Source organism: Sus scrofa, chromosome 13 (assembly GCF_054392235.1).
Source record: "Sus scrofa isolate SSC_HxYL_T2T_F1_AM1 chromosome 13, Sscrofa_HxYL_maternal_Yorkshire_Landrace_v2.0, whole genome shotgun sequence".
Lineage (NCBI taxonomy): Eukaryota > Metazoa > Chordata > Mammalia > Artiodactyla > Suidae > Sus > Sus scrofa.
In genome coordinates this window covers 162,799,203-162,824,585 of record NC_139395.1, presented here as the reverse complement: position 1 = coordinate 162,824,585, position 25,383 = coordinate 162,799,203, and the positions used below count along the sequence as shown (strand labels likewise).

General features: G+C 43.2%; 1 protein-coding gene across 2 annotated transcripts in view; it reads left to right on the top strand.

The window, feature by feature from the left end:
* The first annotated feature begins 2,737 nt into the window (after window positions 1–2,737).
* The window catches only part of PLCXD2 (phosphatidylinositol specific phospholipase C X domain containing 2), a 53,866-nt gene continuing 31,220 nt past the window's right edge, over window positions 2,738–25,383 (top strand). For both annotated transcript variants that reach the window (XR_014824866.1, XM_003358819.5), the window contains exon 1: window positions 2,738–3,486. Coding sequence is in view for 1 of the 2 variants with exons in the window: in XM_003358819.5 (XP_003358867.1) it covers window positions 3,324–3,486 (163 nt within the window). In the remaining variant the exon portion in view is untranslated. The remainder of the gene's footprint in view (window positions 3,487–25,383) is intronic.

The following is a 25,383-nucleotide window of genomic DNA, read 5'->3' as shown; positions in this document are numbered from 1 at the left end:
GCAGCTGCCTGACTACACCACAGCCACAGCAATGTGGGATCTGAGCTGCATCTTCCACCTATACCACAGCTCATGCAATGCCTGATCCTTAACCCACTGAGCGAGGCCAGGGATCGAACTCATGTCCTCATGGATACTAGTTGGGTTCATTACTGCTGAGCCTTGACGGGAACTCCTGTAACTATTCATCTTTATTTTAAAATTAGTTTTTCCAAAGCAATTGTGGTAGAGTATAAAAATTACACTCATAAATTGGTTTCCATTATGTTATATGACAAAACAATTATTCTCTAATTCTTTAGAAATTCTTAGCTGGGACTCTTAATACAAAATTTTTTTATTATAAAAGTAATAAAAGTATTATAAGGCCTTGGAAAAGAGAAACAATGAAATACATATTCTCACCTAGCCATGATGAGCTTGTTTCCTAAGGTGTTTGTTACTCAGTGTGGGCTGCATCAGCTAAAATCATGTTAGAAAAACAGAATCTGGAGTTCCCGTCATGGCTTAGTGATTAATGAATCCGACTAGGAACCATGAGGTTGTGGGTTCCATCCCTGGCCTCGATCAGTGGGTTAAGGATCCAGCGCCTTGAACTGTGGTGTAGGTCTCAGATGTGACTCAGATCCCGCATTGCTGTGGCTCTGGCGTAGGCTGGTGGCTACAGTTCCAATTAGACCCCAAACCTGGAAATGTCCATTTGCCACAGATGGGGCCCTAGAAAAAGGCAAAAAAACAAAAAAAGAAAAAAGAAAAACAGAATCTCATGCCTATCTCAGACCAACTCAATCAGAACATGGTTGATTTGCACATTAAAGGTTGAAAAGCAGGGCTCTAAGGTACTACCTAGAACCCAGCAGAACACGTTTTATCAAGCATCTCCCTTCTAACAGGTATTTATAGAGCACCTGCTATATGCCAAGACTGTGTTTTCACCTGCAAAATTTCTTCCAGGACCGACTCAAGGTATAGAGAGAGTGTTGCCTTCTTTTGAATGGTTTTCTTAGACAAACCGAAAGCTGTCAGAGGTACAAAACATCTCATTCTGAAGTGGTTCTACTCTTGTTTTCAAGTTCTCACGCAATGATGTCACGAAGTCTAAGGTTTAATGCTTTCTTATTATGCTCCTTCTTTCCATTAAGAGCTGAAAAATAAGGGGAAAAGTCATTGAAATTAGCATTCCACAGTAAAGCTTAAAGAACACCTTTTGTTTGCCTTAGGCGGCTTTCATAAAATTTGTGTTTGGTAATTAAAAAAAAAAATTAAGTTAAAGGGAAGCCCAGAAAGATGACATTTCAAAAGTAAATCTTGGGATATTCCTTCATAGTGTGATTTGCGTGTAGAACTGGGGATGAATTTCATTGATTTAAACAGGTAGGTGACATATTCCCACTATGTAGAGCACTACATTGAAGTGCTATTGAAGCATCAGAAGCTCTGTGATAAGTAGTATAGCCTTTCTTTCTATTAACCAAGGCATACTCCTCCAGGAAAAAAAAAAAAAGAAAAACTGGTAATATTACATAGCTCAAAAGGCTGAAAAGCAGGTTTCAATGAATGTTAATAATAGCCCAGCAGAGGAAATTTAATAAGATGCCAAAAGGAGGCAATAGGCAGCAGGAGTTAGTCCTGGAAAAGTAACTGCATTGCTGCTGTGTAGTTTTACCTAGGACATGGGGTGGGGCCACTGGGCCATTATGTCAGCTGACCTGCAGATCAATCTATACCTATATATAGATTGCAGGTATAGATTGATCTGCAAGTCTTCTGCTGGCACAGGCTGCTGTTTCCTTTTCCCATGAGCCCATCCTGAGCCACTGAAGAGCTGCCTGGCTTGAAGTCCAGGGCCCCACCAAGGTCAGGTTCTTGATTTGCCTGTTTTCCAATTTGTTCCTGTGATTATCACCAACTTGAGACGTTCTCTTAGCATTAGCGATCCTTTGGGTTACAACATGGAAAAGGATCATTTGAAGGTGTAGGGAATGTTGTGGAAAGCAGAGAAATGGGCTGAGCTTGGGGCTCATTCCAAAAATGGAATCTCATTCCAAAATGGGATTTCAAAATAGGCCACCACATGAACTGGTCCCAGAAGGGCCTCTGGCTTTACTGTCTATGAAAAGGGGATCTGATCCGCAACCCTCCCTACTTCTGGGAATGCTGTGAAGAGCAAATGGGACAAAAAATTTGGAAGAAGATTCCAAACAGGCGATGCAAGCATAAAGTATCATTATTTCTTTCTCTGTAGAGGGGTCGTGTGGGTGAATATGAATTAGGTTATGGTGGAGACACAAACCATCCCTGACGTATGTATCCAAATAGGATACACTGCACCTTAGTTTCTTTACCTCTCATATTTCTGCTGCCTCTATGGTTTATAAGGTATGTAATACTCTCTCTGTAAGACAGAGAGAGAGTGTGTGTGTGTGTGTGTGTGTATTTAGGAGGAAGAAGGAAGAAAGGCTGCGTTTAACATCTGAATGCTGATTCCGTAAAGAAGGCTGTGGAAAGACCTGCCCGACCCTAGACCTGACTGGGCCCAAGCGTGTTGGTTTGCCTGCCTGCAGTTCCTATGGCAGTGGCTGGCTACGCGCAGAAGGCGGGAGTAACGCAGGGGGTAGGCCGGGCAGCGGAGGGGTGGGCGCCGCTCGAAGGGGCAGCCCGGGAGGGCGCGGGCCAATCGGAGCGCCCTCCGTCAGCGACCAATCACTGGCCGCCTCGCCCGGCAAATCTGCCCGGCAGTGCGGGGCGGGGCTGCCGGGAGTCCTGGTGCCGCCGGTTACACTTCTGAGCGCCTTCGGAAGCCACAGGGTAGGGGAACCTGTGCGGAGGAACCGGGGAGAGGTAGCAGGCAGGCCCAGCTTATGTGCCAGCCCAGTGACACACACAGAAGCATAAGTCAGGCTAAGGATGGTGCGTCCGGGCGCTCACGTGTGTATTACAGAACCACCGGCAGGACTATTTGCGATGTGGGCACCTGTCGTGTGAGTGCCTCCGGGCGTGGTTGCTCATGGGACGTTCAGTTTTTGCATGATTTATTTCGAGGGGCCTACCTTCCTCTGGCGTCAGAGGAGGAACCTAAGAAGTTTAGCGGAGCCGGGTTTCAGCAGATTAAGGGAGTAGAACAGCGGCTGGGCCAGAGAGGGTGGGGACTGCAGGTGCTGGGGGCTAGGGAACCACCTATTTGCCCCGTCTCCCCACCTGAAAGGCCTTTTGGGCAGGCTAGCGTGACAAAGGTGGCCCTAAAATGCTCGAGAGCCCGGGCAATGATGATCGCTGAGTGAGTGGCACTGGGCTGAGCCTCAGCAGTTGACTGACAGAGAGGGATGCTAGCAGTTAGGAAGGTTAGGAGGAAACTCAGGATGGGGACCATCTGCTCCCCCAACCCCAGCGGGACAAAGACATCCTTGGAGGTCTGCAATGCTGACTGGATGGCCTCGCTCCCTCCTCACCTCCACAACGTACCCCTTTCCCATCTGGCAATCCCAGGTATTCTTCTATTCCTACTTGTTCCCACTGTGTTTGCTTCTGCCATTTTAGTGTTGTTAATGGGTTGGGCTGCATTTCCATTGTGCTGAGAAAGTAATTGTCAGTGACCTTAACTAAACCGCTTTTTATTTCCAACCAAAAACTTAACACTGATGCGGCTGCTGTAAAGAGATTTAAGTCCTCTGCATCATTGGACTTAAGAGGACTCAGGAGAACAGAAGCACCATTTTTTGTTTGTTTGTTTGGGTCTTTTTGTTTTGTTTTTACTTGAAAGCCTCATTCTAAGAACATTACCTTCTTAATTGTGGGACCAGGGTCTGTAAGAGGTTCGTTTACTTGAAATCACTCAAAAAGGAGATATCAAGGGTAATGAATATAAAGTCATTAACAATTTTAGATCTGGATCAAAATTAATACTGTAGGGTATTTCCTTTCTCATTTATCTGACCTTGCCTAGTGGGGAGAGAAACAAAAAATGGATTAGCATTAAGAATAGGTTCAGAACCAGGACTGAGTATAAAAACACATATTTTTGTTGCTGAAAAAGCCAGAAATAGAGAATGCAGGTGCTCATCACAGGCAGTCATTAGGTGTGATAAGGTGGTGGTGTTTGAAGCTTTGTCTCTCTATATATATACACAGATGTCTGCCTGGCTGATCTAGAACTGAAGCCTTGAAAAGCACTTCTGCACCAGCCACTTTTCCGCTCCTGGGGGTCTTGTACCATGACATCACTCTCATTAGATTTGTTAAATGTGTCCTCTTCCTTCCTCCCAATAGCTGGTTAAAACATGGTTTCTAGGGAAGGAGGTTTGGACTACAGGGATCTTGGTCTCTTGTGCTGGGCAAAGTCCTGGATTCTGATACTTGGAAAGCACTCCTAGGAGCAGGAGATGGACCAGTGCCAGTCCTCTCTCTCACCTGGAGGCATAACAATTGACTTCACCCCTAGACTTCCAGACAAACTCCCAAGCATCCCTGGGAGCAGTCAGCTTTTTGGTGGCAGACAAGATGACCTCATGCAACCCCAGATCTTTGCTTTCTATGCATGAGAAAGAGCCAGGCTGGCTTCAGAAGCAGCCTTTCCTTCCTTGCCTCTTCTTTTGGAGGTCTTCCAGGTTCATTGTCCTCATGGGCTCTTGTTGCTTTTGAGCAAGGAGAGAGTTGCTGAATATCTTTATAGTTATGATCACTTGTGTTTTATCAGCCATTGACTACAGCTCCTTGGGAAATGCCAGATGGCTGTGCTTCAGAACACGTCTTTTCCATGTTTAATTGACGCCTGTGGAGTCATCCCTGAAATGATACACAGGCCTCTTTTAACATGAGTCATTTGTCTTTAGGCTCTCTAATGGAATTGTTTTGTCAGGTGGTACAGCAAGTAGTACGTGTTTGCAAACAGAATGGCATCTTAGGCAGGCGCTAAATGGCTCTATCATTCAGGGCATGTCCTGGTAGGCTGGAGCTTCCTCCTTCCTGTTGTACTTTGGACTGTTCAGACCACAGCAGCAGCCCTGTCCATGGCGTGGCTATGCACTCTGACTCCCAGACTCCAGAAAGGAGCTGGGCATTTTTTCTGCGATCTATAGGGTATCACCCAGTTACTGGAATTGTCAGTTTGCAAAGAGCAGAGCCTGCCATTGTGACTGGAAATGCTATGGTTAGCTACCATGGGGGACACAGGAATTTGTTCACCCTGCTTTGTGAAGTTTAGTTTTTCCATGCCAAAAAAAAAAAAAAGTCATTGATTCTTTAAAAGAAACAGAACTCATTGCTATGAATGCCCTTTTCCCAGCAACAGAAGGGACATGAGTGTATGTATATATAAGCTCAAGACAGGAAAATCACATATTAAGTGCTAGCCATTCATGGGCCCTCTCCCCCTTCTCCCCCCTCCCCCCTGCCTCTCCACTAGTTCTCTTTTCCCTACCTCAAGCTTGGTATTCTCCAGCTAAGGACTAGCAGTAAAGTTCTGCCCAGACTTACTGAGAGATGCTGAAACACAGACGATGTTCACGAGGTGGAGGCCACCATCTTCTTCCCTTTTCCTCTCTTCCTCTTCCCCCTCATCATCACCTTCATCATAATAGCCATTATTTACTGAGTACTCCCATGTTACACCTGCTGGCATGCATTACCTCCAAGATGGGTATTAACACCCTCAATTTAGAAATAAGAAAATTATTATCCAGAAAGATTAAGTAATTGTCTCAAGATCACACAAGTTGTAAACAGCAGAACTAATATTTAAGCCCCTAGGTAGCTGGCTCCAAAAACCCATACACTGTCCCTGTGCCCCTAAGGAGGACTTTGGAAGTGCAGAGCAAGCAGCTGGGGGGCTGGGGGAGAATTCTCTAACTGCAATCCAGTTTTCCCAGACCATCTTCTGCAACAGATGAAAGGATTTTCAAAACTAGATGGTCTTTATCTGAGTGATTATGTATCACTAGCTAACTAGAACACACATAGATATGTATATATCTTATACCTCTGAATAATATAAATATATCTATTTCCCTGTTTTATCTGTAAAGATATGTATCTCCCTATTCAGAATTGCAACCCAGTAAGTTATCCTTATTTGGAATTGGAACCCAGTAAGTTTTAAATTCAAATATAGTGTTTAGACCTATGCAGTGTGGGCATGTGTGCTTGTGTGTGCCGACCCAGGGCATCTGTAATATTGGATCAGCTCTGTCAGGGTGGGGGTGGGGCGGCAGTGACATGGGAAAGGGCAGGGAAAAGGCAAGGGTTCTGGCATTGATAGCAGAACTGGGATGGAGTGAACTATGTCAGATTTGACTGCATCTGCTGCATTTGCCTAAATCGTGATGGGAGAGAACAAGTGTGAATGTGCGCCTCTCAACAAAGCCTTGATGTATTATTTTCCTTCCACAACTGTTAAGAACACCTGTTAATGACCAGTGTCACCCAAACATATTGGCATAGCTTGGAGAAGAACCTCAGAACAATTCTCCCTGCCAACTGCAGAGAATGACTGGAGACCCTAGGGGTAAAAAATCTGCAAACTGCAAAAGTCACATTTTTAAATTAAAACTTTAAACTCTATAAACCATTTTGCTGATGTTAGTGAAAGCATGGCTTGCTTTATGGACAAAGGACTGATAAGAAATCTTTTTTTCTATAGTGAATACAGCTTTTCAATGAATTCTTTTTCTCTGTATATTTTAATGCTGTTTCTACATTTTAAACCATGCTCTTTCCCCTTCTTTTTATTAAAGGTAAACTATTGGTCTGTTGGAAAGAGCCTTGAACATAAGGGTCTCAAAATGTGATATCATTGATTCTGACAGTGATACCAAAGAATTTCTGTATCTGAATTTCTCAGAACTTAGTTTCCTCATTTGTAGTAAAGATATTGGATTAAATGAAATGTAGAGTCCTTTCCCAATTAAAAATCTTTTGATGAATTTTAAGGTTTTTTGTTTGGTATTTTCGTTTGTTTGTTTGTTGCCTGTTTGCCTCCAAATATGGAAGAGTGAGTGGATCATTTTCGATCTGAAGGCTATTTCTTTTATGCCTCTTTAGAACAAGAAATTATTTTTGGCAAGTGCAAACAAGGACTCACAAGTGCCAGAATGAGGCATGGTCTTCTCACTTTAGCATCCTAAAAGGGACTATAGAATAGTTCAAATTGAACAGACTTGGGAGTACCTTCTAAGAAACCTCCATGCTCAGGCCTGTGGGAGACCCCAAGGTGAATCAGGCATCAACCCTGCTGTCAAATGAGCTTACAACCTAGTGCTGGAGATATTTATCCATGTCCGTATAGCTATGTATGTATATCTTCACCATACACAATTAAAAAAAACCTAACTGAGGTGCATACTAAAACAGAGATGTAAGTTAGTGTTACAGAAGCACACAGAATGGAAAGGTTAATTCCAATGTTTAAGAGTTGGAAATACTTTCTTGAAAAAAAAAAATGGAATTTGACCTGGGAAATAGTCAAGACTCAAGGAATATGGCCTGGGGGTCAGAATTGGGAAGAGAGCTTTCCAGGTGAAATAGGCTGGTTGGACTAAGGAATGGGGGGATACTTGGAAAATGGCCAGAGGATTACCTCTGCTGCCCCCCAGTAATGCTATGTTGATGTCTTTTTTTCTTTTTAGGGCCACACCTGCAGCATATGGAGGTTCCCAGGCTAGGGGTCTAACCACAGCCACAGCAACTCAGGATCCAAGCCGAGTCTTCGACCTACATCACAGCTCAGGGCAACGCCAGATCCTTAACCCACTGAGTAAGGCCAGGGATAGAACCTGCATCCTCATGGATGCTAGTCGGGTTCGTTAACCACTGAGCCATGACAGGAACTCCTGTGTTAATATCTTTATTTGCACCTCTCCCCACATTTCTATTTCTAGGTATCTGTCTTCCATATGAACAACTGGTACACAGAGAACGTGGATTTTTCCCTTTATAACCCTAAATCCTAATCCAGGTGGCAGCTCTGTCATTGGTGACTGTAGAGTGAATGGCTTAGTCCTTGGAACTGGAGTGCTAGAGGAGTGGCTTGCAGCCACTCTCATTTTCAGCTGTGATCAGAGCTAAACTGAATAGGTTGGTTAGGTTCACCTTCTGTAAATGCCCCATGAAACACTGAACATTTTCCAATCCCTTTCTTGTTATCTCTGCAGAATATTCCTGTAGCTCGAGATAAGGCTCAGCGCTAAGCCCCATTGGAAATGGAAATTCTGAGCCCCACTGGAAATGGAAATTCAGAGTAAGATGGTCAGAGGGTCAGAAGCAGATCTCTGATGTCACTTGTGTCCTAGGCTCAGTTCTCTCACCCTGCATCGTTTCTGCCCTCCTTCTTCCCTTGTCCAGTCTGAATGTCTCATGTTTCCTCTCTGGCTGCAGCCTCAGCCTGCTCTCATTTCTTGTTCCCCTCTTCCCCTTTCTTCCCCTGACCTGGCCTGTCCCCGGGCCTCTCCCTTTCCAGTGCTGGCTGTTGCTCTGCTGCTCTTCACTGCTTCCAATTCCCAGAGCCTTCTCTGTCCTCATCTTGCTGATGATCCGCCCTTTGTTCCTTTTCTACCTTTCTGGAATCCTGTGTTTTTTTGGGGTTTTTTGTTTTTTTGTTTTTTGTTTTTTTTGGCTTTTAGGCCCACACTCGTGGCATATGGAGGTTCCCAGGCTAGGGGTCGAACTGGAGCTGTAGCCACCGGTCTACATCACAGCCACAGTAATACCAGATCTGAGCCACGTCTGTGATGTACACCACAGCTCATGGCAATGCCGGATCCTTAACCCATTGGTCGAGGCCAGGGATCGAACATATGTCTTCATGAATCCTCTTCAGATTCATTTCCACTGAGCCACAACAGGAACTCCCTGGAATCCTGTTCTTTTCCTTTCCAACCCTGCCTTTGTCCCCTTGGTGGTTTCTATAGCTCTTTTCCTGTGGTCCCACAGTCATACCCCGTGTGTATGACACAGAGACAAAATCACTATGGGAGCAGGAGTTAGAGAATCATTACTCAAACCCTGCTTCTGGAAGTTGGATCAGGTCTGGTGTATCTCACAGAGATGGAGATCCCAAAAGGGTACAAGACACATTGAGGCACAGGAAGTTTAAGTTGGCCCCACTTTGGGGATATCCTGAGCCATGAGCTGGCCTTGGAAGAGACTCATTCTCCTACAGGATCTGAGGCTGTAGAAAACCAAGGACCAAGCTGAATCTACCAGGGCTGACCCAACCAAGGGAGAAAAAAAAAAATCACACAGGACCAAAATGTTCTTTGGGTTTTTGTTGCTGTTGTTTTTTCTCTGGGTGGTCCCAGTGAGGAATAAAAAGAGGCTATGATTTGGTGTTTGCATTAGTAGGTTTCTCTTCTCAGAAGATCCGTTACTTCCTGAGATCCTCTCGAAGCCTCAGTATCAAAAAAGCCACAGGGAATTCAGGAATCACACGTGTCTGTAAGAAGCAGAACCATGCATGGATTGGCTTAGAGCGTTAATGCTAGAGCCACAGTGTCTGTATTTGAATCCCAACTCTGCCTGTCATGACTTTGTGACCTTGGGCGAGTTACTTAACCACTCTGTGCTACAGTGTTCTCTCTAAAACAGAGATAATAATGACACTACCTCATTTGATTAGTGTGAAAATTAAATTAGTTCATATAGCATGCTAAGAACAGTCTGTCACAAAATAATGTAGCCTTAAAAAAAGTATTTATGACTGTCACTATTGAAAGCCTGTGTCTAGAATGGACAAGAAAAAAGAGGTGTGAAATGCAGTCTACACCCTCAGGTAATTTGCAGTGTAGTTAAGGAGCTGACCTTCCAATTAAGCCATGTGGCTCTGTATTCTCTGTCTGACCAGATCAGGATAACGTGAATGGTCATCCTGTCAAAGGGACTTAGCGTTAAGGGAAGGCTACATGGAGGGTTGCCCAGGATGTGAGGGTGACCAAGGGAACCTTAAATGCAGTCTGAGTGCAGCTGGTCAAGAGAGCACGAAAATCCTCTTTAGCTACTTTGTCTTCTTGTCACAAGCTCAGCTGTCAAACTTTGTCATCTCTAGCCATCCAAAGCCTTTGGGAAAAATGTAACTTTCTGTGACAGGGCCATATTGCTGACTTTGCTTCTGCTTCCCTCATGGCCCCATCACCAGCCCTCCTAACCCAGTCATTTTGTTCCCAGATCAAGAGTGGGAATACTACAAAATGCTTTCCTTTAAATAAATCTTTTTAAAATGTAATCTGTTCAAAAGAACAGATTTAAAGGAAATAATCTTTCCTTTAAATGTAATCTTTTTACATTAAATAAATCTTTTCACACACACACACACACTGGGCCATGACCTTGGCCTCACCTTCAAGAGAGCCCAAGTTCTACTGCCTGCTGTTGTTTACCCTTTATAAAGATCCTGCAAGACAGACCCACTGACATTTCAGGTCCTAGGAGCCTGCTACTGTCACATGCATGCTGCTGTTTCAGACGAGCTTCTGACATTGAGGATTTAGTTTCTGACATGTGCTCTTACCTGACCTCTACTCCACATCCCTCCTGGCCTCTGAGAGCTTAAAAGTACAGGCACACTACAGGGGAGGATCTCGAAATGCTTAAGCTCCCGTGATTTGCCTTTGGGAAAAGTGCAGACCACTCTGTAAATGCTGACTAACCCCAATTTGAGTTTCAAACCAGGCCTGCAGAGGCGGGATTATTTATAGATATTGTAATAGGTGGGTGTGTTTGTGTGTGAGAGAAGAATGTGAACACACGTCAAGAACCAAATTTAGGCGAAGGAGGACTGTGACTAAATCTGTTGGAGTATTTACACTCGTGGATAAATAGGAGTCCTTCCACTTTCTCACATCTGTAGGAATGTGGGCTACATTGTTGAACGCTCACGACGTTCAAATAGTTCTTAAGAGGATGACATTAGTAGATCTCTAGGGAGCTTCCAGACAGCATGGGTTAGGCTACAGCAGCCTGCAGTGCTCTCAGGGGGATGTCTAGGCTGCACTGTCTATGAAACACCAGCAGTCTTTTTTGGATTCATTGTCTATGAAGCAGTTGACATTTTCCAAGAGAATAACAGGGTTTTGAAAAATAATTTCCAACTATTCTAGAACTATTGGCTGGAAGGTATTATGTCTTCTCAGAGACTACCCTACTACTCATTTCTTCTCTGTACAGACCTGATGAAATCTAAATAAGGAAAAAAAAATAGAAGGCAGTTGTACCCCATAACACAAATGTCTCAAATGTGGCAGCATCTGCAGTAATGGTGTGACTGAGAATCCTGCCTAGACTCAGGCAGACTGGGGGGAATACTTTATGAACATGGATGACTTGAAGGCTTATATTCTGGAAGCAATATTCTTAAAGTACAGTTGAAACCAGATGAAAAAAAAATGTTGAACAGGTAAAGGTGAAGGCAATGTCCCTTCCTTGCTCCCTGGGTCTGAGTTTAAGTGGTCATCCTGCCAGGAGGTGTCCGTGTAGATCCTCATAAGTATTATCTGAGCACGTTATGCAAGTTTGGCCTAAAAAAATTAAAGATATCTGTTTATTCCTTTTGCTTCTTTTGGTTGTCATTGCCTGTATTTTAAAGATGGATTCATTTAAAAGGAAAGTACTTATTCAAAGAATATTTATCAAGCGCCCTTTTGTGTCATGTACTATGTTAAATTAGGTGAATATGGAGATAAATAAGATTCTTCTCCTTGCTTTTCATGAATGTATGATCTTAGAAGAAAGCCAAAATTCAGACACTATGGAGAAAAATGGATAGGGTACAATGACACTCAGAAAACCGATACCAATTCTGTTACCAGAAAGAGAAGGAAAGCTTGGTAGACTGGGCTTCCAAGGAGACATGACCTTGGGCTGAGTCATGAAGAGCAATTAGTAAATAACCAGTGGGTGTTACAGGTAGAAAGAGGGAAATGGTGCAGAGGTACTAAGGACTGAGAACTAAGGTGACCTTGAGGAAACCTAAGCATAGATTTCATTTAAAGAAGGTTCTGGAAATGCAGCTGGGAAAGTACTGAGCCTTCTGTTTCATGCCAAGATTAAACAGTAAACGTTATCCTGAAGGCAAAAAGCAGCCGCTGAAGGACTTGGTCAGGAATGGATTAAAAGCCCTAAACAAATTGCATAAGCATGAAGAGAAACAAAGTGACCCATCAGTTGTGAGGGATGCTGAGGGGTAATGTGAAAAATTCATAATTTCTTTCATTCTGTGTAATACATATATGTTGGTTATCTTCCATGTCCCAGGCCCTCTCCTCGGCACTGGTGATTCATTGATGATCAACACAGACATGGTGTCTGCCTTCAAAGACCCGACTGTCTAATTAGAGAAATGGACATTTAATTGAACAGTTATAACACAATATACTATGTAAGATGACAGGAGAGGTAGAGATTACTGTTGGAAGAAGCACATAGCAGGCATGTCTTAACAAGACTTGGGAATCCAAGGAGGCCTCTGGGAAGAAGTGATGAATACACTGCATCTGAAGAATGCATAGGAACTAGACCCCGGGGTAAGAGAAACAAGGCTAGGAGTGTCCTAGGCAAGGAAACAATATGGGTGAAGACCTTGAGGAGAGAAAATGGCCCATTTAACAAACCAGAATGGTCCAGTGTAGTTTACCCTAAGCTAGGAGGGGGCAAGGAATAAAGTGGCAGCTTCTGAGAGGTCTAATAAGCCATGTTAAAGTGGTTTAGCTTTTTACCTTAGGAGGTGCAAGAAGGGTGTTCAGCAGATGAATGACAAAGCAGCTCTGTGTTTTGGAAGGAACAGTCTGGCTGCAGTCCACAAATGTATTTGATTTGGGAAGTACCATAACCAAGGAGACCACTTAGGTTGTGGGTGGGGTCATCCAAGTGAGAGATGATGCTGACCTGAGGAAGAGAGTGACAGTGTGGACAAAGGAAAAGGGACAGACATAGGAGATAGATCTGTAGATATATAGATTCCATCAGCAGGACCTAGAATCCACTGGAGGGTAAAAGAGAAGGTACAACTGTCTTAGGTAACTGACCAAGGATGGCATTCCCAAAAATAAGGATACAGGAGAAGGAGCAAGTCTAGGGGTGATGAAGGGGAGTAGATATGCTTAGTTTGGAACATGCTGAGTTTGAGGTACTCATGGGACATTTCAGAATTGGGAGACGTCCAATGGACATGACTTCAGAGCTAATTCTTACAATTTGCCCAACCCCCTACCCTCACTCACAGCTACTATGATATTCAATATAAAATGATTTGAGTTTGAAATCAGTATCTTTTCTAATATGTTTCTAAAACTTCAACTATCTTGAAATTCTAGTCTCAGATAAGCAGCCCTCCCAAGCTCATCTAGTGTTCTGCTTGTTCTGCGTGAATTCTGTCATCTCTTGTTCACTATTTCCTCTACCATCTTGGCAGCCTGGGGTGAGGGTGGGGGTTAGTTCTGTGCACTACATCGCAAACCAGCTTTTAGTTACATAACCACACTATCAAATACCATTTATTTTACACACTGATACCCCAGGTTACATCATGAGGTTTATTAGTAAAAGAATTTTGGAGTAGAATATGTAACATAACTTTTTCTCCTACCCTAAATATTTTCCCATTTTTCTCTAAACCTTCCTATTGTTCTTTTGTGTTAAAGGGAAAGATTGTTAAAATATGATTATCCCAGAATGAAGAAAGCTCGTCAGGAGATGACCGAGTGCCTTCTGTGTGGTTTTTCTTTACTAAATAGATGATGTCATCGCTCAGAGACAGAGCAGGGTGACAGTAGGAAGACTTTTTTCTTAATGACTTACCTATATGGGATCTTATTTGGGGATTAGCGTCTATTGGACGTTTAAGGAAGAGAAAGTCTTGTCAAAGAAAAATAGATACCTCTCGATATCTAGAGGGCTTTAAAATGCCTCTAGTACATGGAATTGAAAACCCTTTGGAGTTCCCATTGTGGCACAGCAGAAACGAATCTGACTAGTATCCATGAAGGTGCGAGTTCGATCCCTGGCCTCCCTCAGTGGGTTAAGGATCTGGCATTGCCATGAACTGTGGTGTAGGTCGCAGACATGGCTTGGATCCTGAGTTGCAATGGCTGTGGTGTATGCTGGCAGCCGTAGCTCCGATTCCACCCCTAGCCTAGGAACTTCCTTATGCTGCAGGTGCAGTCCTAAAAAAAAAAAAAAAAAAAAAAAGGAGCAGCAAAAATAAATAAAACCTTTGACCCACATAAATCATAAGATACTGAAGCTGATTTGGAGACTGTCTAGGGCAATAAATTCCCTTGGTGCCATGCAGAGTTCTTGGGAGGCTTGGCTCCTCCTTGAAGCACACCCCCACCCCCGCCGCAAGGATGCCTCAAGGCTAGGAGTAAGAGTGTCTGGACAGGCCTTTAACCAGTTCTACTTGCGTTTGTTTTTACATGTTAGTACTTCATTTGACAACATTCCCAGTCTGAAAACCTCTGATTTACTTCACTTTTCTCCAGATCATCCAGCCAGTTGGGCTAGACCAGGATCAGCCCTCTGGATTCCCAGGCAGATGTCTGTCCTCAGACACTGGGATGCCCCTTGGCTTCTCCGCCCATGAAAAACGTGTTGATCATCCTCAGCTTCCAAATGTTCTGCCTTGCTTCGAAACATAGTTGCTTCATCGCCCTGTGAATAATTATGAATTAAATAGGCAACTGATTAAAAATTAAATTGGCCACATGGCCTTCTCAGATTTTGCGGGCAGTTTAATGGTATTATTAACACTCTCTCACATGCCCCATCGAAAATAATCAAGTGTGATGGGTCAGGTTCATCTCGTTGGGTTGGCAAGCTTTAAAGATATTCTTTGATTTGAGAAATTGCTCAATGGTACCCTGATCTTGAACCTTGGACTCATGTCAGCTGTATTTTGTGTTTCCTAAAGATGCCTCAGCCTTTCTGTACTTGCCAATATGGAGTCACGTTCTCTACAAATGCTGATTTTTTTCCCAGAGACCTAATTTAGGTGCATGAGGTAGGAAGCCCCAAAGAGATGTTATTAAAAGATACTTTGCATGAGCATAAATTGCAGGAAATCTACTCTCTGCCATCTACTCTAATTTTCCTTTTAAATTGTTCAATGCAATATTTTATTCTAGCTGCTCCTTTAGTCATCCTTTCTGGTTTATTTTTGTCCTCTGTGTTTTCTAACACATCCCTCTTCATTGACCCAGATAACTCAAGCTAGAAGGACAAGTGGAGATAAATGGAATGGGGGGCGTACAGGTGCTGGGGGAGAGAGGTGCAGGGAGTGACCTCTGCCTGTTTGAGGAAGATGAATGGACCAAAGAGAAATCTGAGAAAAGGTCAAGAGACCTGGGTTCATCTGCCCTAAGCAACTCTCTAAACAGCTGTTCATTCAAGTGAGCCTGCTTGCACTTATTCTGTGTACATGTATTCGGTACTGACTAAATACCAGCAACTTAGTGAGTATGGAGATGTGGGCATGAATTAGACATGACCCCATGCTCAGAATCTCTCAGTCAGCTGTCAGTGACAGACATGGAGATCATTACCGCCAGTGTCCCAAGCAGCACAAGGCAAAGAGCAGGTAAATCTGCTTGGTTGAGTCACGTGAGCTCCCAGACAAATGATTGTGGTGCGAGTCATATACAAGTAATTAAAATGGAAAGGCAAGGAACCATGAGATTGCTCCTAAGGACTCTAAAAGGTTTTGCTTTGTTTTGTTTTTTCATCTTTTTAGGGCCATACCCTTGGCATATAGAGGTTCCAGGCTAGGGGTTGAATCAGAGCTGTAGCTGCTGGCCTACACCACAGCCACAGCAACTCAGGATCCAAGCTGTGTCTGTGACCTACACCACAGCTCACGACAATGCCGGATCCTTAACCCACCAAGCGAGGCCAGGGATTGACTCTGTGTCCTAATGGATGCTAGTCAGATTCCATTCAGCTGAGCCAGGACGGGAACTCCAAAGTGGATTTTTGTTGTTATTTTCGACAAATCTTCTGCTGTATTCAATGACCATAAGGCCCAATTCTCATACATATTTTTACAAATAAGTGTTCTTAGCTCAGGCCACAGAAATGTTTTACTATAGATGATTATAACTGTTCAGATCAAATCTATTGAAATATTTATAGAGATTAAATACCTAAGTCATAGTAAGAGATGATTTTCTACAAAAGCTGCCCTAAACATCTTCAGCATTTAAGGACATGCTCATTTATGTCTGTTCTTAATATTTTTATCTCTATCTATCTTTAATTTTTATTGGCATCGGAAGCAGTATAGAGAAGTAGTTCAGCACATGGGTTCTGTTTTAGTGGCCCTAGGATCAAATCCCAGTTATAGCTATGTGACCTTGAACAAAAAGTTTAACCTCTCTGTCACTTAGTTTTCTCATCTATAAAATGGAGATATAGTACCTGTTTCACAAGTGCAAAGTAGGAGGAAGCACAGTCCACAAGACCACCCTAACTCTGACACCAGGTACAAATTTGAGGGTCCTCAAGATCACCCTTAGTGTGGACAATTTACTATAAGGACTGACAGATCTCACAGAAAACTGTTATACTCAGTTACTGTTTATTACAGCAAGGCCACAGATTACAATCAGCCACATGAAGAGCCCAGGGAAGTCTCAAATGTGTCCTCTCTCAGGACAGTGCTGGTGTCCTGGTCTTGAAGTGTGATGATACGTACAAAGCACTGCTAACCCGAGATGCTTGACCAATCCTTGGTGTCCAGAGTCTTTGTTGAGGGTCCACACAGCTGATCTCAGCATCCAGCCCCACCCCCACCCCCGCAGTGGTCAAGCCTGTTCCCAAGTGACTCAAAACCTCGCCATAAATCTCATCCTTAGACTTTTTTGAAGTGGCCCCAAAGCTCCCAGGTAAACAGAGATACTCTTTATCAGGGAGGATATTCAAGGGCTTAAGAGATTACCTTCCAGGGGCCAAGGACAAAGACTAGACCTCTCTTTGGGTAAGGTTATTAAATTCTTTACTCACAAAACAAATGTTAAATTCTTTACTTAAACAAATGAGTTTAAGAGTTAGATAATACCTAGGGAGTTCCTGTTGTGGCTCAGTGGTTAACGAATCCGACTAGGAACTATGAGGTTGTGGGTTCGATCTCTGGCCTTGCTTGGATCCCACGTTGCTGTGGCTCTGGCATAGGCCGGCAGCTACAGCTCTGATTAGACCCCCAGACTGGGAACCTCCATATGCCGCAGGTGCGGCCCTAGAAAAGGCAAAAAGACAAAAAAAAAAAAAAAAAAAAGCCCCCAAAACAAGAATTAGATAATACCTGCAGTGGGCTTAGAATATTGCCTAATATAATCTGGATATATATCTATTATTATTATTAACAAACCTTTTTGATGGCCTACTATGTACCTAGCATCATACTAGATATATCATACAGAGCACCTTCAGGAAATCTTTAAAAAATTGACAAGGTGTAGTTGAGAATCTTGTAGGAGAGATAATAAGGTTTAAGTTAAACCAACAAAAAGCAGGAGTTCTTGTGGCTCAGCAATAATGACCTCAACTAGGTGAAGTTTCCATTAGGATGCAGGTTTGATCCCTGGCCCCGCTCAGTGGGTTAAGGATCCAGTGTTACTGTGAGCTGAGGTGTAGGTTGCAGACACAGCTCATATCTGGCATTGCTGTAGCTGTGGCATAGGCTGGCAGCTGCAGCTCCAATTCAACCCCTAGCCTGGGAGCTTCCATATGCCGTAGGTGCAGCTCTAAAATAATAAAAAGCAGAATGAGGTGAGTACAGTAAAGAAACAAGCAAATTGTGCTAGAGATCAGGAGAAGGGATGGCTACTTCCAGGTAAGGGTTAAGGGACAGCTGTCCCAGAAGGGCACTGGTGAGCTGCACAGAAGGGCAGGGAGGATTCAGTAGGGGGTGGAGGGTTTTCCAGATGGAGGGAGCCACATGAATAAAATTTGAGATGGGAAAGCAAGGGCACTTCAAGGAACATGTGCTGCCATGGCTTGCTATAGGAGCAATAGGAGGAGGAAATGGGAAAGGACTGCACAGACAGACTGCGAGCAGTTTTCAACGTGGTGCTGAACACTTTATGCTTTATCTCTACTCTAGAGAGCCAGTGACAATTTAGAGCCTAAAGAAAACCCTGAAAGAAAATAAGCTGTCTCATGTCTCCAGGATTTGAAACATGTTCCTTCCTCAACCACATCACCCTCCCGAAAACCCCCATTTCACTTGACTAATTACACAAATCCTGCAAGAAACAGCTCAAGAACTACTTCTGTGCACACTTCCATTATGGAACCTGTTATGTGCCATTGGGACCTGTTTTCCACTCTATACACCTGGGCTTTGTCACCTGTATACTCCGTGTCTGTATATTTGTGTAGTGGTTCGAAGGAAACAAAGGAGCCCGCCAAAGAGGAGAGAGACATTAAATCTTGAAATGGCTACAAAGAATTTAAACATAAAGTGTAGATATGTCTAGTTAATTTAAGGAGAAAGTAGGACACACAGGAAAAAATGAGTAATAATGCCTAGAGTAAGACAAAATGTTGTAACAGCATTGCAAAGTCTTGTCAAGGTGTCCCATGGCCTTAGTAGCAGCGATAGCAATAACAATAATAATGGACAAAAGATCTTACTTATATGACACTTATAAAGTATTTTCTAGGTGCCTGATTCTGCTCTACTTGATTTATGTGTAAATCCAGTTAATCTTTACAACTAAGTAATGTTAAGTACTGTTATCTCCATTTTACAGATGAATAAATTGAGGTACAGAGAAGTTAAGCAACTTGCAACAAAACCGATAACAATACTACATTGCAAAACCTTGGCCTTGCCAAATTCATTTAACTGCATCTGAATAAAAGACATTCCTAGAATTGTTGATCGACCTAGTGTTGGGCTGTAACTTCAGTTCCTTTCGTTGGTTAGAATCAAGGGCAGTTTTCTTTTTATCTGAGGCATTTCTTTCCATGGCAGGCCTCTAAGGCCTGAGTGCCCCTGAGGATGGTGGTATTTGAAGGACCGCCTGCAAACCTGTTCCAGCTGAACAAGTCACTTTTTTTTTTTTTTCCAAGACCAGACATATAGGAGGCTTTTTATTGACTCAGAGCAAAAGCAGCCCAGTGGTTCAAGTGGACTGTGTAGTAATCACCCAGCAAGGCTCCAGCAGAGAAAATGTCTTTCTGCCTCTCGGCGGAAAGATCAGCAGAGGCTTTTAGCAGGTGTGTACTTGTCAGAACACTGGTCTTCCAGGGTGGGTGTGTTTTCCTTCAGTTTCCCTGTTGTGTATAATGTACAAATTTCCTTTAAACCCATCATTTCGTGTAATTTAGACTGCTACTGGTTGGATTTTCCCTCTCCCCTGTCAGAGCTCCTGGCTTAGTCTTTCATTTACAGGAAAGAAAAAAACTCCTCTTGTTTTGAGGGGCTCTAGCTGAGGAGCTTCCCTGGATCTCAGCTACTCAGCAGTTTGTCAAATGAATCTCAAAATAACCCTCCCCTGTGAAAACATTCAGCCAAGCTAGGTGATGAGGAAGGTGTTTTTTTCTAAGTCCCCATAATAAATTCCATAGAAATGTCCCACAAAGCAATGAAATATGAGTCATTTTGGAGTGAAGGGAACTATCACCTAAGTGCTAAACGAGAAATGAGCCATTGGCTAATGTATTCAATCTGGGTGGTGTAGATCCATCGTTGGCCAGCTGGAAGGTGGTCCTTGTGAGAGTGAGAACCTAGTTGGTGTGAGGGAGAGAATTTCTCCAGCAGTTTGATGAAATTCTTAGATGAGCCAAAAATAAGTAAATTCCACTGTAAGCCTTGGAAATGATTTGCTTTATGCAAACATGATGAGTTAAACCTGTGAGCACATTTTTTGCTTAAGTGTAGCAAGTATGAAAGAAACATACCTTATTCCTTTGCATTGATTAATAATCTTTATTAAAATAGGGGCCTTTAATTAGCTGTTAGTAAGTTAGAATTCTTGGATTCTTAAGATAGAAGAGACCCTAAAGCTCATTTGACCCACTGTCCTAAATCTGCAAATGGAAAAATTGAGCTCCAGTCGCACCTAAAAGATAAAGTTCATACAAGTAATCAGAGCAAAACCAACCCTGGGATTCAAGGCTTTGGGCTGTTTTAACCAAAAAAAAAAAAAAAAAAAAAGTCCTCAACTGAGAGAAGATTAGAGTGCCCTCTTGTGCCCATGAATGGAAATTCTTCATGTTTTTAACAATGTAAAATCATTTTAATCTCTCCACCAATTTTCCTGCATTGGGGTGAAGATCAGACGTTTAGCTCTGAAAATAAATCCTGTGATCACCATGTTATCAGAAGTACATGCACAATGCATTTAACCTACTTCATCAGTAAATATATGGAAGCAGTAACACCATCTCCAAAGTAGTTTCCTGTGGACTGAGTCTGACAGACCTAGGTTTCTGTCCCAGGCAGCCACTGGAAATCTTTGTAATCCTGAATTAATTGCAAAACCAATCTGAACCTCAGCCCCCTCATCTGCAAAATGTGGATAATCACTGCCCTGCAGGACTGTGGCAGAAATCAAATGAGATCGTGTAAGTGAAGTGCCCAGCCTGACATTCCGTACACACCACGCACAGTAAATTGAAGTTATTAGTTATTTCCAGACGTGAGCCCCCACCAGGGATCATAGCAAGTTCATAGTGAGAGAACTGAAGTGAAAACACTGGAAAGTAAACAGAATGACCCTGGGATGCTTTTAGTTCTTGGACAAGAGGTTTTCATGAGCTCTAGGGGCAGAGGAAGTACATTTTAAAAGAAATACATACTAAATATGTGATTCCTCCAAAATAAATTCTTCCTTCAGATAGGGAAGTTAAAATGGAGACAGGCCCAACGGCTTTCCCACAGATGACATCTCTTTCAGGGGTAACACCTGGTCTTTGGCACTAAGGGCCCAGCAGTCAAAGGAAAATTCTCTGCTCAGAAAGAAAACTGTTTGCAAAATCAAATCAGATCTTATTTAAGGCATCAGTCCAGTTCTTTTAGAAGTCTTTATTTATTGAGAGGAGAACCATATTAAAACCAGTAAAGAACAAAAGTGAAAAACAATAGTTGGGTGATCTCTTCCTTTTTCATTTTCCTTAACTCCTTATTTTATGAAACAAGCTGTCAGCTTAAGCTTTCCCACAGAATGACACTAAATCAAGTCCTTTTGCCCCAATGAACTTTCAAAGATTCTCTCCTCCCTCCAGTGATTCTTACAGCCGTCCTTTTCATACACGCGGGAGGGAGATATCATTATGTACAGTACAAGGAGACTTGACCTTTAAATGTCAGTGGAAGTGTGGCGTCTGGCGATTCTGTCTGTATCCTTCTCCCACCAGCTTATTGAAGAACTGAGGGAAATAGTCCAATAGTGTGTTAAGCTGGAAGGGATAGGGGCGAAAGGAGCCCGTACCAGTGCCTCTCTCTTTGTTTTCCCCTAACCAGGGAAAAGGAAAGGAAGGACTGGACTGACCTCTGTCATCCAAATACTTACCCTAGAGACCACAATCGCTGGGAGGTTCAAGTGGATTGTCGCACCGCAAGAGCTGATAAAAGTCTCCTCAGTTTGCTCGCCCCGCTCCTAAGGTCGCCTTTCCTTTGGGAGAATCTGTTAGTTCACCTAAGACAAATTCAGCAGGAGAGGCCCAGCCATTTTTTACTGATGGAAAAAAAAAAAAAAAAAAAAAAGTTAATCCTGGAGTTCCCCTCATGGCGCAGTGGTTAACGAATCCGACTAGGAACCATGAGGTTGTGGGTTCGATCCCTGGCCTTGCTCAGTGGTTTAAGGATCCGGTGTTGCCTAGAGCTGTGGTGTAGGTCGCAGACGCGGCTCGGATCCCGCATTGCTGTGGCTCTGGCATAGGCCAGTGGCTACAGCTCGAATTAGATCCCTACCCTGGGAACCTCCATATGCCGCGGGAGCGGCCCTAGAAAAGGCAAAAAAAAAAAAAAAAAAAAAAAAGTTCATCCTCCAGCCCAGGCGTGGTCGTGGAGGAGCAGAGGTGAAATCCATGGGCGCAGGCAGCGGCCCTCTGCTTAGCGGCGCATGCGCACTCGGCCATGCGCCCCAGCTGTAGAGCCCTGCGGTGGGCCCATGCTTGGCCCTGCGCTTTCTCGGCTGTGCGCTGCTGGAGCTGGGCTCCCTTTGCAGGCATAAATCATTAGTCAGTGAATGAAAAGGTATTCCCAGACTCAATCTTGGAAGTCTCTTATCTGTGTGTATTAGCTGAACAATATATTTTCTAGCTGCCCGAGGTTACCTGGATACTCAATTCCTGAAATACATCTCATTTGCTACTTGATGCTTTTGTCCTTTTATGCATCTTCTAGTTAGAATGCACCCTCCTCCAAAATCTATGTATCTTGCTTATGGATGCTTATAGACCAGCCCTCGTGGTCCAGTTTTAACTCCAGCATATCATGAAAAGGATTTTTTATAAAGGAAGCGCATCTCACCAGAGAGAAGCCTCCTCTTGTATGCTCCCCCTGCCCCGCCCCTGAATGTGATGCTACCCTACTCCCGGCGAGGTCGGCCCCTGCCTGCAGACGCTGGCCTGGCCTGGCACTGGGCGGCAGGAGGCAAGGAAGAAACGTACCGCAGAGGAGAGCCCCTGGTGTGATGGGGCCTGAAACAGGGATGGACCAAGATACGTGTTTGCCTCACACAGGTTAAGATCAAGGCACCCCCTCCACAGTATCAGTTTAAAGATGTGTATTCAGGATTTATAGAGAAATGCGGAGGTGAAATTGTACATCTTTGAAAACTCCCCACTAGGTTAACTCCTCTCCCAGGTCTCTCTTCTCAGCCCTACACCCCGCCCCGGGATTCCTTTGCTTTCTCCTCCAGAGTCTCTGCCTTCCCTCATGGCCTCTCAACCTCCCTCCCCTTCCTCCGCAGAATAATTTAGGTCTCTCCAAGCTTCTGTCTCCAAACTTGCACACCCCCCACCCGCTGCTTAATACTGCTGCAAGTATGTCAAAAGCCATTAATGCCGAAGATGAATGTTTCATTTGTGCTTAGCAAACAAAAGATACCACAGTTACCAGGATTCGCTCTCCTTAGAGGGTAGCATGAACTGAAAATGACTTTCTTTTCCTCATCACGTGTTCATAGTCAAGATAAAGAGTTTACTATGTGCATTAAAGAGATCTCTCTCTCCTCTCTCTCTTAAAACATCCTGCCCATTTTGTAAAGAGTCATTGGTGAAAAGCTACATCAACTGGCACCAAATGTGTAGATTATTCCAGCGATGTTTTAACATCCCTTGTTGACCCCTCAACACAGCTCTCCTGGGAAGCCTACAGTGCTGCCAGGGCTGCTGTCATGAGGCAGGAAGATGTCTGGGAGGGAGACAAGCTGGTGATGACTGCCTCCTTAGGAAGTCAGAGCCCAACACTAGGGCATTTGGAGTCCAGCTGGACCAATGCTCTCTGAAGGGCCAGAGAAGGTTCCCTGTACATTCCTTGTCACCATTTGAGTCTGAGAGTGGACCTTAGCACTGAGGAAGTGAGCAGTTTGAAGGGGCTCTTCTTCAGAAACTTGACCTTGTTGATAAGCTCCATATGCAACTTGAGATATGTGCTCCTAGTCATTTGCAAAAGTAAGTAGTGGTCGCTCCAAATCTTAGAAGAATATCCTGAGTTTTCGATCAGATCTTGAGTGGGAATGTTTTGATCGTCTAGTTTTAGTACTTTCAAAAAAAATTAATTTCTTAAAAATCACAGGTTCATTAAAATGCAAACACTTTTAGTGAGACAGTGTTTGAGGGCCCAAACCTCATTTTTTTTTTTTTCTTAGCTCCTTTTCTAAGAAATGTTGAAAGATTTCATAGAAATTTTATAAAGATAGAGTCCTTTGGACTTTATGTAAATCAAAGCATAAACTCTCATTTTCTCAGAAAAATTCAACCCCATAAAGTGGATTAACACAGGGAGTTCTCATTGTGGTGCAGTGGAAATGAATCTGACTAGTATCCATGAGGATGCAGGTTCAATCCCTGGCCTTGCTCAGTGGGTAGGGGATCCAGCATTGCTGGGAGCTGTGGTCAAAGATGTGGCTCGGACCCCTCGTGACTGTGGCTGTGGTGGAGGCCAGCAGCTACAGCTCCAATTCAACACCTAGCCTGGGAACTTCATATGTCTCAGGTGTATCCCTAAAAACAAGGAAAATAAAATATAAAATAAAATAAAAGATTAACACATCACCAGGCTATCTCCAGAACTCACCAAGATGGGTGGAGAGTATCGGGAAGAGCTATTGCTCAGCTCAGCCTCTCAGTCTGATCTCAACTCCGTTTAAGGTCTGCTTTCCTCTTTCCTTCCTTAGGAGATGGGAGAACATTACTCTTTCTTTGGCTTGAACAATTTTCTTTTCTCTCTCTTTATGGCACTGGTCTGCCTTCTGCTGTTTGCACAGACCGTGGTTGATCTGGTTGAGCCTTTATTTGCACTCAAACACCTGGGCATCTAAATGATCCAGCTTCATTAAGATAGAGTTATAAGCAAGATTTTTGGCCTTTTGTGTTTGAACACCTTTAGCATCCTCTTGTTTTTGTAGTTTAGGGATGGGGAAGGGTCTTTACAGCTAAGATCTTACTAATTTTCCCAGAATATTTTTGATATGTGTATTTCACATTAAAAAAATAAATTTGACCTTCAATACTGTCTTATGCATAATCACCTCCACTGGGTAACTGGCAAGTTGGCTGCACCTGTTTTCTTGCAAACTGCCTGCATTAACCTGGCCTCACTTGACTGAGTATAGACGAATAATCAGAGAAAGAAAATGAAATTACAAGTCATATAACCTAAAAGTTCAAACTCAGATAAAATAAGCAAGCCCCAGTTGAATACTCTTCGACTATCCTAACAGAAAACACATGCACATTCAGTAAATGTTTTTTTAAGACCAAGCTTGCAATGGACCAAACTATCTTAATTTTGACAAGGAGTAGTATGATGAACTTCTGATAAAAATCTGGAGTTTAGATTTTAAAAAAAAAAAGCTCAAAATAATTGTCTTTAAAAGAAATTCTGCAGAATGATGATTATGTCTATCAGAAGCTCATCACTGATATTAGTAAAAATACTTCTGTGAAATACTGGATTTTTTTTCAATTCCTTCAGACAACTTTTCCAAGTAAATGAAGCATGTTTTTTTTTTCTCTCCCTCTCTTGAATAAAACTTTTATCTGGATTTCATTTTGGATGGACCATTTCAGTGTCAACATATACACAAAGATACACACATGCATGCTTTGGCAACTGAGAGACATGAGTTGCAAACACTTCTGTAGATAGCCCTACTATGACATTTTGCTATCTAAGCATTTACTGTAACAACTTACATAAGATTTGTTTTACCTGGAATTCATTACCTGAAT